At 36.1% G+C, this 17,984-nt stretch overlaps 2 protein-coding genes across 2 annotated transcripts; one reads left to right on the top strand and one right to left on the bottom strand.

Annotated features, from left to right (window-relative positions):
• Positions 1–263: 263 nt before the first annotated feature.
• LOC145603804 (2-oxoisovalerate dehydrogenase subunit beta 1, mitochondrial-like) lies at positions 264–10,546 on the top strand. The gene is made up of 13 exons (XM_081659788.1): positions 264–759; positions 867–978; positions 1,058–1,093; positions 1,186–1,245; positions 1,318–1,375; positions 1,458–1,555; positions 2,548–2,637; positions 2,723–2,791; positions 2,875–2,961; positions 3,549–3,644; positions 3,726–3,803; positions 5,760–5,846; positions 10,283–10,546. Exons 1-13 carry the CDS (start codon positions 413–415, stop codon positions 10,316–10,318), a joined length of 1,254 nt encoding a protein of 417 aa, XP_081515914.1. The 5' UTR covers positions 264–412; the 3' UTR covers positions 10,319–10,546.
• A 1,573-nt stretch (positions 10,547–12,119) lies between these two features.
• Positions 12,120–17,984, bottom strand: LOC145605224 (transcription factor Pur-alpha 1-like). The gene is made up of 5 exons (XM_081661261.1): positions 17,271–17,984; positions 17,132–17,179; positions 12,999–13,139; positions 12,672–12,917; positions 12,120–12,586 (listed from the first exon to the last, which is right to left on the bottom strand). The coding sequence occupies exons 1-5, from the start codon at positions 17,550–17,552 to the stop codon at positions 12,434–12,436; spliced, it is 870 nt and encodes a 289-aa protein (XP_081517387.1). The 5' UTR covers positions 17,553–17,984; the 3' UTR covers positions 12,120–12,433.

The following is a 17,984-nucleotide window of genomic DNA, read 5'->3' as shown; positions in this document are numbered from 1 at the left end:
GTCAATATATCTGTTCTTGATTTTAATACGTAATTTCAATCCAATTGTTTGATGTAATCCTATCCTATTAGTTTAATAAAAAAGAAAAGATTAAAAATTGAAATTAATAAATTATTCAGTAGTAAGCTTTTAGATACTCCTTTGTCGGTAAGGATATGGATAAATGAGATGGAATTTTTATTTATTCGGGTTACAACAAAATAATAATCCTAATATAAAATTATATGAAATTGACATATTTAACACATTGGGTGCAATTAAATACGAGCTGAGTAATTAAAAAGATCTGGATAAAGATTGAGAAGGAAGCATAAAACACATGGGATAGGTGGGAGATTGATTGATTTGATAACGCAAAAGAGAGAAACCTGAATTACCATCTCTGAGACGGAGATAGGTGTTAAGTTGAAGGATGGCAATTGCTAAAGAGACGATAAACGTTGTAGCCCGAGGCATTGGATTGGGAACAAGGAGAGGATCGGCTGCGTATTCAGCAGGAGCGGGAGTAGGAGCAGGAGCTGGAGCAGCAGGAGCAGGAGCAGCGGCACCATCATCATCAGCAAGAGCAGCGGCAGCGGCAGCGGCTGCAGCATCATCAGCAACACCATCATCATCAGCTGGTGCAGCAGCAGCATCAGCAACCCCATCATCATCATCACCCCCATCACCCCCATTCCAATTGGATGGAAACCAGAAGTCAATGAATCTGTTCTCAGCCATCAATCAGGCTCTTCATATCGCCTTAGACTCCGATCCTCGGTTCGTCTCTCTGCAATTGCGGAACCCTACTGTCTTCATATTAAACCTATCATTCTATTTCTCCCCACTTGTGGGATTAAGCCTTTGATCATTCAATTTTGCTCCAGTGCTTACGTTTTCGGGGAAGACGTCAGTTTTGGCGGGGTTTTTCGTTGTACAATTGGATTGGCCGAACAATTTGGCAAAAACAGGGTTTTCAATACCCCTCTTTGTGAACAGGTACAGGGCTTTTGCTCTTTCGATCATCCTCAACTCTTTTTTTTTTTTTTTTTTTTTACTGACATCCTTTCATCATCAGGGCATTGTTGGATTTGGCATTGGTCTTGCTGCAATGGTGACTGTCACTGTATCTTCTTTAATAATGTTTTGTCTCTCTCAAGACTCTATCTCATATACTTCTCCTTTACTCTCTTGGTCTTATTCAAGGGTAATCGAGCTATTGCAGAAATTCAGTTTGCAGATTATATTTATCCAGCTTTTGATCAGGCATGCATCTCTTCCATGATGAATTAATATGATTGGAATTCAAAGTCTCTAAACTAACTCTATGCTTTCTAGATTGTGAATGAAGCTGCTAAGTTCAGGTATCGAAGTGGGAATCAATTTAACTGTGGAGGTAATGCTTTTCTCTTTATGCTTCTGCTCACTCAAATATCTATCTATAGATCCTTGAATTTGCCTTATGTATTATGTTCCAGGTCTAACAATAAGAGCTCCATATGGGGCTGTTGGCCATGGTGGGCACTATCACTCACAATCTCCCGAAGCTTTCTTTTGCCATGTTCCTGGTATCAAAGTGCGTCCTTTGTATCTGTCTTTTTCCTGCAACTCTTTGCCATGAAACTCTTGGATGATCGTTAATATCTAGTTGTCCATATACATTTCTTTTACCCCTCTCTTATAAATCTGCTTTTTTCATGAATCAGTTTTCCATTGACTCTTGTCGAATGTTACTTAATCTTTGACGTAATTTTGATGAATGATTTTTTTCTTTAGTAAAGTTTTGATGCCCAAAAATAGAAGGCAATGGATGCTCAGTTAATGTGTTGTCTTTAGCTCATTTTTTCAAATTCAAATTTTTGAATGGTTAACACTCTTTTATTTGTGTATTTTAAGTGACTTGCAAGCTGAATTAAACCCTGTATCCATTTTCCAATCTACAATAAATAGAATAACTTATCAATTCACTTGCTGTAAAAATCTTCCATTTTTTTTTGGCATGCTCGTGTTACTTAGCAGCAATAGAGCTGATAGAATGTGTTATTTTAGACATTACAATCCCCTCATCTGTAGTCTTTGTTGACTGCTTTCCTGAAGCAACGTAGTAATGTGGGACTAGTAGGTTGGAATGTTGGGTAACAATCTTTTTCTCATTGGTATATTAACTAATGCAAATGCAGTGCAAAGGACAAGGACCTCATAGGTTGGGTACTGTGTAGACTTAGGAAACTAAAATTTGTCTCAGATAAGCTCAATTTAGTTGAGCATGCATAAATTCAGTTCACTGGTATAAAAATGAGTTGAAAAGAGCCTTATATTTGCAAATAGATGACGCTGTTTGAAACATTTGAGTGATTTGACTAATGGTTATCGAAATATCCTATATGAACTGTGCCTTGAGGCTTTCATTGTGCCTTTTGTATGCTTACAAACCTAACTCATAGGGTATTGTACTTCCATTAGGTCTTGATAAATTTGTGCTCATGTTTGGTGTATGTATACATTTATGTATTTTTGTATGTGTGTTGTGCAATAAAATTATGCTGATGTCAACAGTTTCTCTAATAGGTGGTCGTGCCTCGAAGCCCACAGCAAGCTAAGGGGTTGCTCCTGTCATGCATACGTGATCCAAACCCTGTTGTCTTCTTTGAACCTAAGGCATGGCACGTCCGTTTTGTATCAATAGCTTTCATAGTTTGCCTGATAGAGATCAATTAACAGTCATGCTGTTTTGGAGTTTCAGTCTCTTTACCGTGTTGCTGTGGAGAAGGTTCCTGAGTGTGATTACATGTTGCCTTTGTCACATGCTGAGGTATAATTTTACTCTTCTGTTGTTTGCCTCAGAAATTTGTTAATGACAAAGAAAAATGAAAATATTTTTCATCTGATTTATAGGTTATGAGAGAAGGAAATGACATTACACTTGTGGGTTGGGGAGCTCAACTGGCTGTCATGGAGGAAGCCTGTATTGAGGCGGAAAAGGTATATGCTTATCATGTCAACAGAATTGTGTTATTGTTCTCTAATTTTTAATCATTTGGTTATTTTATTTCTCTAAAACTAGTTATTACATTTTTGTTGTAAGGGGAGAATTTTCTCTTTAGCAGATGATTTGATCACTTATATTTAGCTGAGATAGTAGGAATTCTGTTGCCTAGTTGCTCTTTCAATACAAGTGTCGTGTATTCTTCATCATATCCTGGGCTGAAACTGCTGTTACATGACATGATATGCTTCTACTTAAAGAGGACATGAGTGTGCATATTATGAAAGTTCAGCTACTATTTTGAAAAGCTAACAGAAAGAAATTAATTGTAAATTTTATATATTGATGATTTTTTGCCTGTGTACTACCTCCTAAGTCTGAAGAACCCATTTAGGGCTAGCATATGCTATAGAGATTTGGATCAGTTACTCTCAGTTGACAGGGACTGAGGAATTTCTAGCTTTAATATCTTGTGTACTTCTCATCTGATAAATGCTATTGTGCTGATAATTGAACCGATATGCATTGTTGTAGCCAAATAATGAGACACCTCTTTAGTGAATGTTATACGCTCATGTTGCAGGATGGAATTTCATGTGAGCTTATTGACTTGAGAACTCTGATACCTTGGGATAAGGACACTGTAGAAGCTTCTGTCAGAAAGACTGGGAGATTACTTGTGAGTTAATTCTCTTCTTAATGATAATTTTTTTGGTTACACTAGTCAATATCTAATTTTTGATTGGTGTAAAATTTACAGATTAGTCATGAAGCTCCAGTAACAGGAGGTTTTGGCGCTGAAATTGCTGCATCTGTTGTTGAGCGTTGCTTCTTAAGGGTAAGTAATCTTCTTTTTTTTTTTTTTTTTTTGGTTTTATAGCAATTAGTCTGAAATTAGGCTAGGAAGACCTACTGTTGATCATCTAGTTTGTTCGAAGCTGTTGTCTTATTCAAGTGTAAAGAAAGTCTATGTTTTGTTTTACATGAGGCAAGTCTGGGAAGAGCAATAGAGAGGGTTAGAAGGCAGTTTGGTGGAGAAGAGTGTAGGTAAATTTTTTTGGATACAAGGACACCACTGTAATTTTTGTTTGGGAAATGGACATACGTATAATGTCAATATAAATAATTCTTCCTTCATTTTTTAATACTTGCAACACTTCCCTAAAATCTAAATGTCACAATATTTGCAACACACAATAATTGGAAAGTTATTTTGGAGAAAAGTTGTACGATTTCCCATATTCAAAGCACATGACCCACTAAGTTATACTCCTAACAACCTCTCACCCCATTTTAAAGTGTATTAAATCATGTGAACCCTAAATACCATGAAGAAGTGTGTGTTGCAACTATTAAAAAAACGGAAGAAGTATAAATTAATAACAAAATTTTAAAGCATTTAGTAAAGAACTAACTTAAATTCATTTCTCTACAAGTTTTTAACAACTTATTTCCGAAAAAAAGTCATCAATTAACATGTGAATAGCTTTATGACTATTCAATTCTCTCTTGATCACCTGCATGCAGCAGAAAAAAGAAAATATAGTAAGTTAGTCAGAAATGGAAATGGAAGAAAAAAATGAAGAAGTCAATGCCCATGCCTAGAACTTGGGGAAAGGTACTTGACCAAATTTTGATAAAAGGTTGGTTTGTGCCAAGTCATTTTTTATAAAAGTGATATTAAAGGTTGTTTCTGACATGATTTCCTTTAATCATTGTAAATTAGGGGTAGGAAATAGTGGGAACTTTTTATCAAGAAAAAAAATGATTCGATTGGATATAGTGAGTAAACTCTGTTGGCCAAAGAGGGAAAAGTAGATTGTATGGGATATCGTGGGTATATTTATATTGAAGAGGGAGAAAAAAAAGGTAGATGTGATCACATTTCTAATTAAAAGTGTGTGTAAAGCTGTAAACTAATTGGGACGAGCTAACTAGGAAAGTGTATAAACATTTGTGGGACAGAGGCAGTACAAAAATACCAACAAGATGAGTATAGAGCTAAAAAAGAAACCAAACCAATAACATGATGAGAGCCAAACAAGCTCGTCTAGTGATAGCTTAGTGGAAGATGGGTGGCAAAAAGTCTTATAAGAGGGCTGCCCAACTCCTAACCTTGATAAGTTTATAAAACTTAGCAAGGGGTAAATTTGTAATTGCCATAGTAACACCTACCTTGCTCCCTTAACAGCTAGCAAACGATATGGACGAAAATTCTACACTTTGTTAGCTGAGGGTTACGGTGGGTAACAATACTAACTTTGCATTTTTTGTGTTTTTATTATTTTATAATACAAAGTTCTTTTTATTTTCATATTTGCCACTTGATAAGTTTATTAAACTTATTAGTGTTAGGAGTTAGGAATTTCCCGTCTGATAACAATGAACTCCAATGGTGAATCTAAGATCTTGGTATCTGTACCAGGCACCTCTGTACCAAGCACTTGTGAAAATCTTCAAGTCCGTAAGAGCTTCGAAATATTTGATTCCAGATCTTAAACTAATGAAGGATATGATACTGTGACAAGAGAGTGTAAATCAAAGGCTAGAAACATTGAGTGCATCAGATTACTTCTCATTCTTCTCATTACCCTTCTTATACTTATAAGGAGAACATTTGTGTCCATTATATTTTTTTTTTAGTTACTATTTAAGTAATTCCATTATTGTAAAATTAGTTTAAGTAATTATACAGGCTAAGATTGGCACAGGATTATTGCGTGTTAGTAGAACACGAGTGATGTAATGTTCTGACAGGTAAAATCTTACTAACTCTAGTCTGATAACTTTGCAGTTAGAAGCTCCTATTGCTCGGATTTGTGGCTTTGACACACCATTTCCACTTGTATTTGAACCATTTTACCTTCCTACCAAGAACAAGGCAAGTTGTTTTTTCCTATTAATATTTTTTTTCACCGTTGTATATCTACAAAATGAGCTGACCTCTTTTTTTTTTCTTCTTATGGATCTAAGAGAAGATTCTAAATTCTGTAGTTAATGTAAACTTAGAAAGCATTACGTATTAATGAAAATATGATTTTTCTTTGTCTAGTCTGGTGAATTATAGGATGATTGGGACATGACTATAGAGCTGTCAGGAAAATGAGATAGAAAAAGAAAATTATTGAAAAAGGGAGATAAATTCCACATGTTCTCCCAGTATCTGTGTTTTTTTTTTACTCTTCTCAAGTCTGCTTACGCTGCATTTGGGTATTCCTTACAAAAGTCAAAGAGAGGAGAGGAATAAAGAAACACTATTTTCTATATAGGTACGTAGCGCCAAATGTATGGAATAGGAAAGGAAGGAGGGGTGCTTTTACCTTTTTAATATATCCGTAGGCAGGAAGATTTGGTAAAGAAAGGAAAGGAAAGGAAAAAGAAAATGGATATCCATGTTTCTTTCTCTTCACATCCTAACCTAATTATTGTCCAAACTCTAAGCTATAAATTTCATACTTCACCTTTTCTTCTCTTCCCTCCATTTTTTCCATAATTCCAGTATACTTAAATGCATTATTAAGGAGACTATCACGTTGTGATAAATTCCTATCTTATGTCTAATGGGTTGCCTCAAATCAGCCTTAACTAGGTGAGACTAATGGCAAAGGAGATGAAATTGCAGATAGCTTCTTGGAATTTAGGAGAAGGTGGCAAAGGGATGAATTTGCATATAGTCTCTTGGAATGTTAGGTTTTTAAATAAGAAATTAGGCTAAATTATTTTTTTTTTTAAAAAAAAGGAAAAAAAAAAAAGAAAAAAAAAAGAAAAAAAAAAAAAGAGGTAAACTAACTTAACAGTCACGTGTCTTCAAGAAATCAAGGGCACAGGAACAGCTAGTGCTATTGCATCTTGGGACTTTTAAAATTCAAGGATAGGAACCAATATGATCCATCAAGATTTGTAGTTTAGATGCATATCAAGATTTGTAGTTTAGATGCATAAAAAGGGTGAGAGAATTCTGAGAGCAAAAGTTATGTGCAACAAGAAGTTCATAATTGTTTATAGTACCTGCTGAAGTTGGCTTAGAGAAACTTGTTATTCTACGATTTTGAGAGTTGTTAAGTGGGATGGTGCAAGGTTTTTCGCAAAGAAAAAATTTCTCTGTTAGTGATATTCTGAACAGGCATTTGAGGTCAAACAGATCTGAACTGAGGTTGTGAAAGTAGGAATGAGGCAGAGACTTGTTTGATCTATCCTTATCATCTAAAAAATTGTGTCAACTATCTAGCGACTTTTTGAAGTGGAGCAAACGCTAGTCAAATAGATTTCCTCTTTTTAATGACTTATTGTACAAACTGTAAGAGAAGAGACTGTGAATACACAACACAGACTTAGGTCAATGGTGTATGCATCAAAGTAAATGTAAGATAGATGCAGACTGAAGCTGAGGAATGAATCAATTGGAGGACAGATGGAGGCTAGGAAGTAATGCTCCAGTAATTATTTGCAAAGTAATGAAAAAGATGAAGTGCTACTGTGGGGTACCAAAGAATACTCAAAACATATTGACAAACAAAGCCATGACATGATTGAATGAAGAGTTAATGATAAAGATCAGGTAAGAATAAAACTTGAAGATAGGAGGACCTTCGGAAAGAAGGTAAAGAGTAGATAGAAATAGTAAAGAATATACAAATATAGTTTATATTGAAGTTCAGTCAGCAATTTACAAGATTTCTATATTGGAGTTCACAAAGTCAATAGAAAAATTTAGATAACTCTAGTGAAGGGAAAGGGAGGTTTGAGTAAGGAGGAGGTGACCTTCCATTTTCCTTCTAAATTCCTCTAACAATGGAAGGATTTGGTTTATTAAAAGGGGAAAAATGGATCCTCCCAATTCTCTTCCCTTCCCTTCCTTCCTTACATTAGGTATCCAAACGAAGGATGATGCATCCTTTCTTTTCTCTTCACCTCCTTTCCCTCCATTGCTCTCTATCCAAACATAGTGTAAAGTAATATAAAGGACACAAGTGGAGAATGCATTAAAGAGGATGAAACTAATGAAATATTTTTTTTCTTGGTTGTGGTTAATTCTGGTTGGCTCAAATGCAATTGAGCCTTTGGTATACTAAGCATTTTAGCAATCACAATGTGCTTCTAATGTTGAGGGTCACTTTTAAAAGCAAAATGAATGTAGTGAAGACACACATGTTAAAGTGGATGTGACTATAACATAATATGTGGTATATAATGCAGAAGAGATTAGCAGTAAGATTAAAGTGGCAGTTATTGAGTATATGATGAACGATTGGACTGTGTTATGCTAACATCAGAACACGCCAGAGGCACGTAGTCGTTAAGATATTGGAGATTTGAAGAGAAATCGAGGTGATCAAGGAATACTTAATTGAAAGAAATAAAAAGTGAAAGAAGAAATGGGTCTCTTGGATTGTATTGCAACGATAATTTGAGTGGTGCAATCATTAGATGATAGAATGGATGCTGTATGCCAACATCAAGAGGCACAAGTTCGTACAGATTTTGGAGATCTGACGAGGGTCAAGGCCACCCAGAACTGACTTAGATTAAAGGAACAGATTTAGATATCTTAAAATATACTGCATCGAAATTTTTTGTCTTGGTTGGTGTTGAATTTTGATATTGTTACTGAGTGACATGAAATTTAGATATCAACTTTCATTGCTTACAATGTTCTAGTGGATGGTCCTCTGACAACACTTGCCTTTCCTGGAAACAGTAGGCCTTGAGCCATTTGATATATATCCCTTATAATTTTCTTAGTTAACAACTTGATACTGATTATTAGAAATCAGAAGTTTTAAAAAAGAAATCTATCAGCACCAACCAATCCCCACTAGACCCTTCTAGAGCCATTTCATGAGCAAAACCTGACCCAGATTGCAGCACTTTTGTTGCTGCTTCCAATTGGTCCGTTAACAGGTTTAGCTAAAGCCATTAGATCTTCCACAATCTCTCTTCGTTTATATTAACCCTCACGCACAACAAAGGGTTTGTGTCTTCTAACACCTAACTTCCCCATTAAACAGATTAGCTACATTTTAGCAAGTAAAAGTGTAAAATTCCCTGTTATGAGATTTCCATTATGAAATGACCAGGCACCACTGATCTTCCTAATAAATTATCCAAATCCCAGTCAATCGTCATACACTTGCTTGTTTTAGATAACATATCGAGAAACACTGTTATTACCCTTACCTAGTGAGTCTTGGTTTGTAAGAAGCACCAATAGGTTGAAAGTAATGTATACTCCCTTGATGTTGATGCCCTCTGGTGTACGATAACCAGGGAAGCCCTGAAAATATTACAAAAGCCTCCCCCCCGTTCCCCTCTCGGAGCATCCACAATGGTTGCATAAAAGGACTTGCTAGCAATTTCTAAATAATTGCTAGCTACATGCTAGCCATTGTGGAGCTTTACCAAACTACATAGCTCTACATAGAGCTATGTAGTTTCACTCCTTTCAAGGCTTTTATATTTATTTCTTTAATATATTTTATTTATTTATTTAAATAACATGACATCATGTGGGAGATAATAAAATTACATAAGAAGTAGCTTGCCATTGTAAAGATTAAAGCTTAAATTATGTAGCTTGAGAAATAATGATGTGGCAACCCTTAGCTACATGTACACGTAGCTAGCCATTGTGGATGCTCTCAAGTTCTCTATTACCAACTTTCCTGTTACCTGCTGGATTAAACTTTATAGTGGAAATACAGTTCGGAGGTTGGTAAGAAGTGGTGGTGATGATGATAGATGATTAGTTCAGTGCCTGACATAATGGAGTAGATATCTCTAAAAGGAAAGCTACAGTTCTGTTATTGTTTTCGTCTGGGGTCCTTTAAGATTGCCTGCCTTATTTTAGTTTTATGCTCTTCTTTCAAGTGGCTGCGCTACTTACATTAGATAGCTTCATATCCAGCTGATTGGTTGAAAGTAAACAAAGACTTGGGTCAAGAGTCATCTGAGAATGCCATTTTTCCCCAACACTCCCATGGCCTACACAATCCATATGCTCAATATCAATGTAGTTTTAGACATCTTTTTGAAGTAATTCCACTACTATTAAATTTATGTATCTCATGAAAATTGCTTGGGTCACTTATAGAAGTTGGAGGGACTATATGTCTATAAGTTGTGATTCTACTTTTATGATTTAGATTCCAATTAATATTTGTTAGTAGTCTCCATTCTTCAAAAGCAGGGGAGGGATTGGCAAGAATACATAAGAAAAATGGAGATATTTACATTTGCTATTTAATCCTCCTTTTTCCATGTATTTGTGCTGAAAATTTGAAGAAATACTAACACTGGCTGGTCATGTGGCTGTTGCAGATATTGGATGCAATCAAGTCCACAGTGAAGTACTAAATTGGGATGTCAATTATGTCATCCTGCAGGGCTCATCCAAATTTGATGCATCATGTAACCAATTAAACTTCACATGGAGTTTTAATTCTTAGATCTATAAATTTTGTTATTATATGTTCAAAATCGATAACAGCAGTAGTACTGCCCAATTTGTGTGACATTTCGTAGAGGATATGGACACCAAATGTCATGTACAATGTACTTTATCATCTAAGATTAATTGAATAATCGGCGTCTTTCTCATTTAAAAAAAGAAAAAGATAAAGAAAAAAATTATGTACTATGTATGTAGTACATGCAGTATATATATCGAGAGAGAGAGAGAGAGAGGGAAAAACTGGCATCTATTTTGTGAACTGAAAAGTCTGATATTTGCGAATAATACCCCTTGCTAAGTTAAGCTGTGCAAGAGTGTAGTACAGGAAATCCTTGCAGGCACTAACCTCTATAACAGTATATTTGAAACTGGCTGTTGATGTATGAAAGGAGTGGCTGAAATTTAATACTCTCTTCGTCTCCAAAATTTTGACCCCCTTATGGGCAATTCTCACGGGTATTAAGAAAGTCAAATAAGTTAATAGTAAAAGTACATTGAAAAGGTTAATTTACGTGGGGTTTGCAATAAAAAGTAGAAAGAGAGTAAAAATACATGGTAAAACAAAATTTATACGGGAAAATCTCATTTTGCACAAAGATTGTTATAAAATGGTGGGTATTTTAAGAGTGAGTCCCGGTTAATATGGTGGCATTTTCGTAAATATGAGAGGGAGTTTGTATAATTATAATGCTTTTTATTTTTACAAGGTGTCACAATCACGTTTGGTCTGAAATTTGGGAATCAAAAACTCAGCTTTCATCTTCACAAGCTTTCATCCTCCATTAAAGATGCTTAAGCTTTCGTCCTCCATTGCAATTGCTCAATCATATCCACCACCACCATATTTCCGTTAACAAAAATCCTAAGAATAAAGGGTGAAACAAAGGGTATGTTTAACCCCAAAGGGTAGGGATTTGCCTCATCTTCGATATCTCCATTGTAGCTGACCATTGAAGGTTTCAATTTTATAAGTGATGAAGGAGTGATAAACTGATATGGGGATGTTTAATTTGCAAATGAAGGATGGGGGAAGTTGAAGTTGAGCAGATGAAGTTGGAAAGGGGAATTAAGAAGTTGGGAATATAAAATGGTAAATTAACATACGAATATGCCATATTAACATGGAATGTTTATATAAGTGACGAGGGAGTAATAAATTGGTAGCCTAACTAAGCTTTACTTTTTTTTTAACAAAAAAAAAAAGCCATTAGTGTAATTACAGATTATACCGTAACTTAACCTATAGCTACCACCACAACAAGAATCACATTGGACCTAGTGAGTTGAGGCTCTCTTTCCACACTTGTGAGATGGATTCAATTCTCACCCCTAGCAAGGGGAATCTCTAATTTCCCCCATCACCACTACCCCACCTAACCACCCTCATCAGGGAGACTTCCAAGTAAGACCGATGCCTTGACCACAAAATGCAGCTCCCCCTACTCCAAAAAAGTCGTAATAAAATTATGTTTATTTGCAGCATCAAAAATGATGTGTGTATATCGTGAAGACATTCTCAGGGAAAAATTTAGCCCACATCGGGAAATATTTATAAAAGAAAAAATACACATCAGTCAACTCCCTTGCAAACAATCTACAGACATGAGACCAAAGCCCAAAGGTCTAAAATTCTTAACTCACAGCCAACACCTATACTTCAAATTATCACTAATTCACTATACAGACAACACAGTACACACAACAGAAGTCAAATAGAGCTTTATTGGAAAGTTCCATACTTGCAAATGTAAATTACAGGCGCTCACATACATGAAGTACACGCATGTTTATTGTTCCGAATACGAGTATAAATTTACCTTGCCAATAAAAACAACTTTCTTCACTTAGTGCAGGAGATGCCAGCAGTTGAACAAATACAGCAGTGAAAACAAAGATTAAAACGTAACAGAACATCTGAATATAAAGTCACCACTACTTGATCACTTATTGCAATCGAGAGTGCTAAGGAGCATTGACAATCTGAGACCCAATCAAATAAACACACTTGAGACGAGCAATTATCTTTGAGGAGGATCTACCGTCCGGACGTTAGCACTTGCCATTCCTTCAATTCTGTCTTTACTGATCTCCATAAAATGTGCCACCATTTCATAAAACTGTTTTAGTCCAGACAAAGGAAGAATGATTGATGAACGGTCAGGACCAGCTACCTGCATTAAATTACCAATTCAAAGGGTTCAGACTTCAGGATGATACATGACACGTGATTAAGACAGAAACTAAGCTTTACATTACCTCAGATATCCTCAAAAAGTGTCCCCTGTTGTTGCTACCAAGGTCAAAGAAAAACCTCTTCTGGTCAACTCTGATAACTTTAGAAGCTCCCAGGTTGCCGCTAATTTCGTCCTGAACAGGCAGGTCAGCAGACCTGTCCACTGCTATTTCTGTTGCAGGTGTAGATTGAGTGCTGTGGCCCGCAATAAAGCCAGCACCAACATCATCAGAGAGCCCAACAAGACGTTCAGAAGCTTCAGAATTTTGCTGTAGTCGGACAAATAAATTAGCACGAGAGAATAAAATACTCAAGAGAATAGAAGATATTAATTTAAGTAGAAAAAAAACCTGATTAGACATGACGAATAGCCTAAGAGCTTCATTAATCTCAGCCAAGATGTTACGAAATGCAGCCCAGCCTTCATCTCTGGTGCTTCCAGCAGGAATGATGATAGTACTACGGTTTCTGCTCATAGAAGCTTCAGAAACCTGCAACAATAATAATACTTAATTTTACAAACCAAACACTTTCAGTTTGTTTGGTATACAAATTGGATGTAAAAAGAAAAGAAACAGATAAACAGCTATGTTTCAATAATTAGCCGTCAAGGTAGGAAAGGAACGACAGAAAAGACTTAAAAAATTTTACTTTCCTTCTCTCCCAAAGACCAAAGTAGCTGGATTTTGATGACTTCTAGTTCCTCTATAATTGGCTAATTAAAACAAAGGAGACCTACCAATAATCCAAGCAACGGGGAATACGAGTAAGTCCAGATTTATATCAGATTTGAAAAATAAAATATTTAAACAGTAGAATAGAAATTTCCCAAAACACCCTCCTACTCATGGAAAAAAAAACTCGGCCGTTCCGTTGTATAACAGCCGCTTTGTAACGGGTTTCTAAGTTGCCGATCCGAAAAAGGCCGTTATATAACGCCGAATTGAAATTCACACCCAAATCGCCGAGTTGGCCGTTACGTAACGGTAGAACGCCGTTCTGTATCCGTTACATTCGCGAGTAATTGTTTTGGGCATGCTGAGATGCTCGGAATCATCTCTGTGAACCAGTGTTGCCATGGCTATGGAGAAGTCAGAATTTTTTTTTTGACGGGAGGTTGAAGAAGGAAGTACAAAAAGAAACTGAAAGTAATAAAAGTCACATGATGCTTTATAGTTGTCTCCCTTTTCCCCCTTTTACTGGTTCTTTTTTTTAAATCCTTTTTATAGTAACAGTTGTGTCCCATCACTTTTTTACCCCTTTTACTTATCCTTTGTGGTAACTGGTAAGTTACTAACTTACTTATTAAGTAGTCATCTTTACCCTTTTTCTTTTTTTTTAAAAAAAAAACCCAAATTAGTAAGAAATCAAAACCAAATAAATAAGTTCTTCAAAAAAAAAATTAATACTACGTGTAATTGTCATAGCTTTAGCATAATATGGTATAAATAATTAGTAAACAAAGCTAAAATTCTACTGGTGTTTTTTTTAAAAAAATTCACACCGCGAAATCCGCGATCCTTTCTATTTAACCGTTACAAGCTGTTTCCGCGACAACGCGACCGTTACCGCAAACGCGACCGCAACCGAGTTTTTTTTCCATGCTCCTACTTTTCCCAATCACCCCCAATTCCCCATACTGTCTCCGATATATGCAAAAACAGTTCATAAGCAATAAGAATTGAAAGCCCTCAGAACTCTACTCCCCAGACTTTTGTTTCTGCTTTCTTCTTTTATTTTCCTTCCTGTCTTTTCCTTTCATTACCAATCCAAGCTGTAATAAACCAACTTGAAGAAAGAATCCAATCAAATACTAACACACTGTTTAAAATTTTGGTGCATAAAACATAGAATAATTCTACATGGTGGCCACCTAGATTGGTAAATTCTATTTGGTGGAAACTTTTTTTTGCCATAGTTTCTAGTGACCCTATACATTTGAAAAATTCTAAATAGTGTGCAAATTCTCATTAAAAAGGCTAACCAATGCTTCAATGGCTCATTTTCTAACCTTAATGATTAAAAAGACTAATCTGCCCTTAACGAATCCCTCTTTCTCCTCCCTCAAGCCACCATCCTAGTCTTTCTCTCTCCTCCCTCCTTAAAAACCACCGACAGCTTTCTCTCTCTCCTACCCTCTCATTGCCCTTTTTTCTCTAACCTCCCTCGCCATTGCCCTATTCTCTCTCGGTCTCTCCTCATAACCTTTTTCTAAAATATCTCCACAAAGTGGTTTTTGATTTGGTGTGGGTGGTTTTCAAATGGCAGAGGTGGTTTAACGGCAGGCAATACTGTAATTGAATGGCTTTCGGGCGAAAAGGATGGATTTCGAGTGGTGGGGTAGGTTTTTGGGTCATTTTGGGGGAAGGGGTACGACGGTTTAGGTGGTTGTGGACTTGTGGTGGCTTTTTTGGGGTAGTGGGCTTGGTTTCTAGAGAAAGGGTGGATTTGGGTGAAATATGAGGATTTGATTGGTGGAGTTGGCTGGATTTTTGGCTAGTAGATGGATCTTTGGGTGGTGTTACTAGCTGGGTCGTTCTCATGGTGGTTGGGGCGGCCAGGGGGTTGTACTATAGGGTCAAAAATGGTGGTAGCTAAGTGGTGGTGTGGTATGGTGTTAACTAAGGGTAGGATAGTAATTAAATTGATTAAGGTAAATAAATTAACGCATAAACCAATGGGTTAGCCATTTTAATGATAGTTTTCTCACTACATAGAGTTTATCAAATGTAGAGGGTCACTAGAAATAATAGCCTAAACACGTTTCCACCAAATAGAAATTCCTACTCTAGAAGGCCACATGTAGAATTTCCCTAAAACATAACAAGTTTTCATCTTGGACACCATTAGATTACACATAATACAAAAGTGGAGATGTAAATGAGACCTTAAGAGTGTTTGGTTGGGAAAACAAAAATAACTTTAGTTTACAAGAAAAGTGACGTTTCATTTCTTTTGTTTGGGTTGTAAAGGGTGGAAAACAAAGAAGGCAATTTGTTTTTCACTTTTCCAAAAGGTGGAAAATAATTTCCTTTTTCAACTAAGGAAAGGACAGCAATTATCCTCCATACCTTCCTCTTTTCCACTCTCAACTTATACTCCCCCTTCCAACTTCATTTTTCTTCTCTTTTACATTTCTTGCAAAGAACTAGATGAAGAAAAACTAACTACAATTGTCCTTTTCCATTCATAATTTTTTTCATTAAAAATTATTTTAAGTCAAACCAAAAGGTGACTAATCAAAATACACATGACCCATGCTGATATGGCTTATATATTCCATTAGGTGCCAAGCAAATATGCTGAGTGGAAACAACGCCATAGGCATGCCCTACAAATTTGCTAATAAATTAGACATAACCACACTAAAAATGGAACAAAAAATGCTGAAAATTCTAAGTAAATGTAAACGGTAAAGTTAACTACTTCCTCCATTTTTAGTACATGAATCATTTTGACTTTAACGATTGGCAACACACACTTGAACATGAATATTTATAACTACATACTGTACAAGAAAATTTATTATAGGCTGATTATTTTGTATACATTGAGAATAACTCAATAACAACCAAGTAATGACAATTGTTAAACGAAGTATATTAGTAATTATATGCAGTCAAAGTTAGTATATAAAGTGTAAAAAAGTAAAAAAAAAAAAATTGCATGTATTGAGAACCGAAGGGAGTATGATTAAGGCTTTGCTTGGTTGGATGTAAGATGTCAGAAAAACAGATTTCTCAATTTCCATTGTTTGATTTAGCGCGGACTTTTTTCAAACAATAAAAATTGTAATAAAAGAATTTTTTTAAAAAAAATAAAAATAAAAAAATAAAAAAATAAATAAATAAAAAAAAAAAAAAACAGAATATGAGAATGGAAAGCTTATTTTTTTAACCCAATATATTGCCCTGTTTTATAAGGGATTCCGATTCTCTGCGTGGAAAATGCTCTTAGCCGGGCTTGAAATAAATAGTGGCAGAAATGATCATTTATGGGGAGCCACAGTGCTCTGGCAGTCCATAGGGAGGTGTTGTCAGGGTCAGCATCTGAAACAACCTCAATTGCAGAGGTGTTGTTTTCAAGGTTCAAGACAGCAAGAAATGGAACCTCTAAGAAAGTATAAGCGATGCACCAACAACAATAGAGAATAACCAGGCATGGTGATGAGGCCGAAAGTGGGTGGAAATGATGTAATCAGTTTTAAAAGGAGGAGATGAAAGGGCAGTCAGTGCAGAGGTGGTATTTTATGTTTAATAGGATAGGAATTGGGGTAAATGTAGTGATGAGTTTGATGGTTGTAATAAGGATAAAATGTTTATAATATGAAATCGACAGTGGATTGCATTTTAGTCTAAAAATGAGTATATCATGAAAAACGACAGTATACTTGTGGAGGAGCAAGTAATTAACAATGGAGTAGTAAACATAAGTTGGCAGAAAGGAGCAAGATGAGAAGAGAGAAGTAGAAAGGTAAAAATACCTTCAAAAAGCGGCCCCTTCGGTTTTCGCCAACATCGAAGTAAAAGACCTGCAGGAAAATAGAATAAGAATTAGAATGATAGGGAGGTAAAGGTAGAGGGTGTTGAGGTTCGAGGTCATGGAGGAAGACAAGAAAGTACCTTAGCATCAAGCTGCAACTCCTTGCTAAAAATATCCTGCTCCTCAGAATTAACATAGTAATTAAAGAGATCCAAAAACCAGGAAATTCCATTAGAAGGGACGATGATGGTAGACCTAGTAGCAGAGGTTTTCTCAGAAATCTTAAGGTATCGACCTCTTGGATTCTCCTTTAGATCGAAGTAGAATAGCTTGTGCTCCACCTGCAGCGTCTTGCACAGGAGCTCTACGTCATTCCCGCCACCGCCACCGCCACCGCCACCTCCTCCTGAGTTATTCTCCATCCCTCAATCAAATCAAATCAATCAACCAATCAATCAATCAATCACACGCCCTCCGTCGTCAAGATCGAGGCCCCGTGCGCCTTATCGTCTTCGTCTCACTCCTGCACTTGCTCTTCTATCTCTTCAAAATTTATGTTTGTTTTTGATATATCTATATACAATGATTGTATCTGAGTAAACCCAAAGATTATAGATCCGAAAAGGGCAATGAAAATCTACAAGGCATTCTAAGAAACTGGGTATTATTGTATTGTTTGTTGTGAGAGGAAGGAGAAGATGAATTAGGGTTTTGGGCCACTCTTATCAGTTATCACCCTCCTTACTGTATTTTAACTCCCCTCCCACTCACTCGCAGATTCACAACCTAACTACATCGCGTTTTTTACGCCTCCCAAGCCCTATTCACTCTATTCTCCCTTTCCTCTCTATTGC

The sequence above is a fragment of the Chenopodium album genome, chromosome 22 (assembly GCF_948465745.1).
Source record: "Chenopodium album chromosome 22, dcCheAlbu1.1, whole genome shotgun sequence".
In the NCBI taxonomy this organism is placed as follows: Eukaryota; Viridiplantae; Streptophyta; class Magnoliopsida; order Caryophyllales; family Amaranthaceae; genus Chenopodium; species Chenopodium album.
Note: the sequence above shows the minus strand (reverse complement) of the source record. Positions and strands in the feature narration are given on the sequence as shown.

What these genes read in the sequence shown, in the direction of transcription:
- LOC145605224 (XM_081661261.1), bottom strand. Translation starts at nt 17,552, where the DNA reads ATGGAGAATAACTCAGGAGGAGGTGGCGGTGGCGGTGGCGGTGGCGGG. An exon ending in GAAGGGGCCGCTTTTTGAAG is followed by an intron (nt 13,140 to 17,131) that starts GTATTTTTACCT and finishes TTATTGTTGCAG; the next exon opens with GTTTCTGAAGCTTCTATGAG. An exon ending in ACTTTTTGAGGATATCTGAG is followed by an intron (nt 12,587 to 12,671) that starts GTAATGTAAAGC and finishes AATTTAATGCAG; the next exon opens with GTAGCTGGTCCTGACCGTTC.
- LOC145603804 (XM_081659788.1), top strand. Translation starts at nt 413, where the DNA reads ATGGCAATTGCTAAAGAGACGATAAACGTTGTAGCCCGAGGCATTGGA. An exon ending in TTTATCCAGCTTTTGATCAG is followed by an intron (nt 1,246 to 1,317) that starts GCATGCATCTCT and finishes TATGCTTTCTAG; the next exon opens with ATTGTGAATGAAGCTGCTAA. An exon ending in GCCATGTTCCTGGTATCAAA is followed by an intron (nt 1,556 to 2,547) that starts GTGCGTCCTTTG and finishes TTTCTCTAATAG; the next exon opens with GTGGTCGTGCCTCGAAGCCC.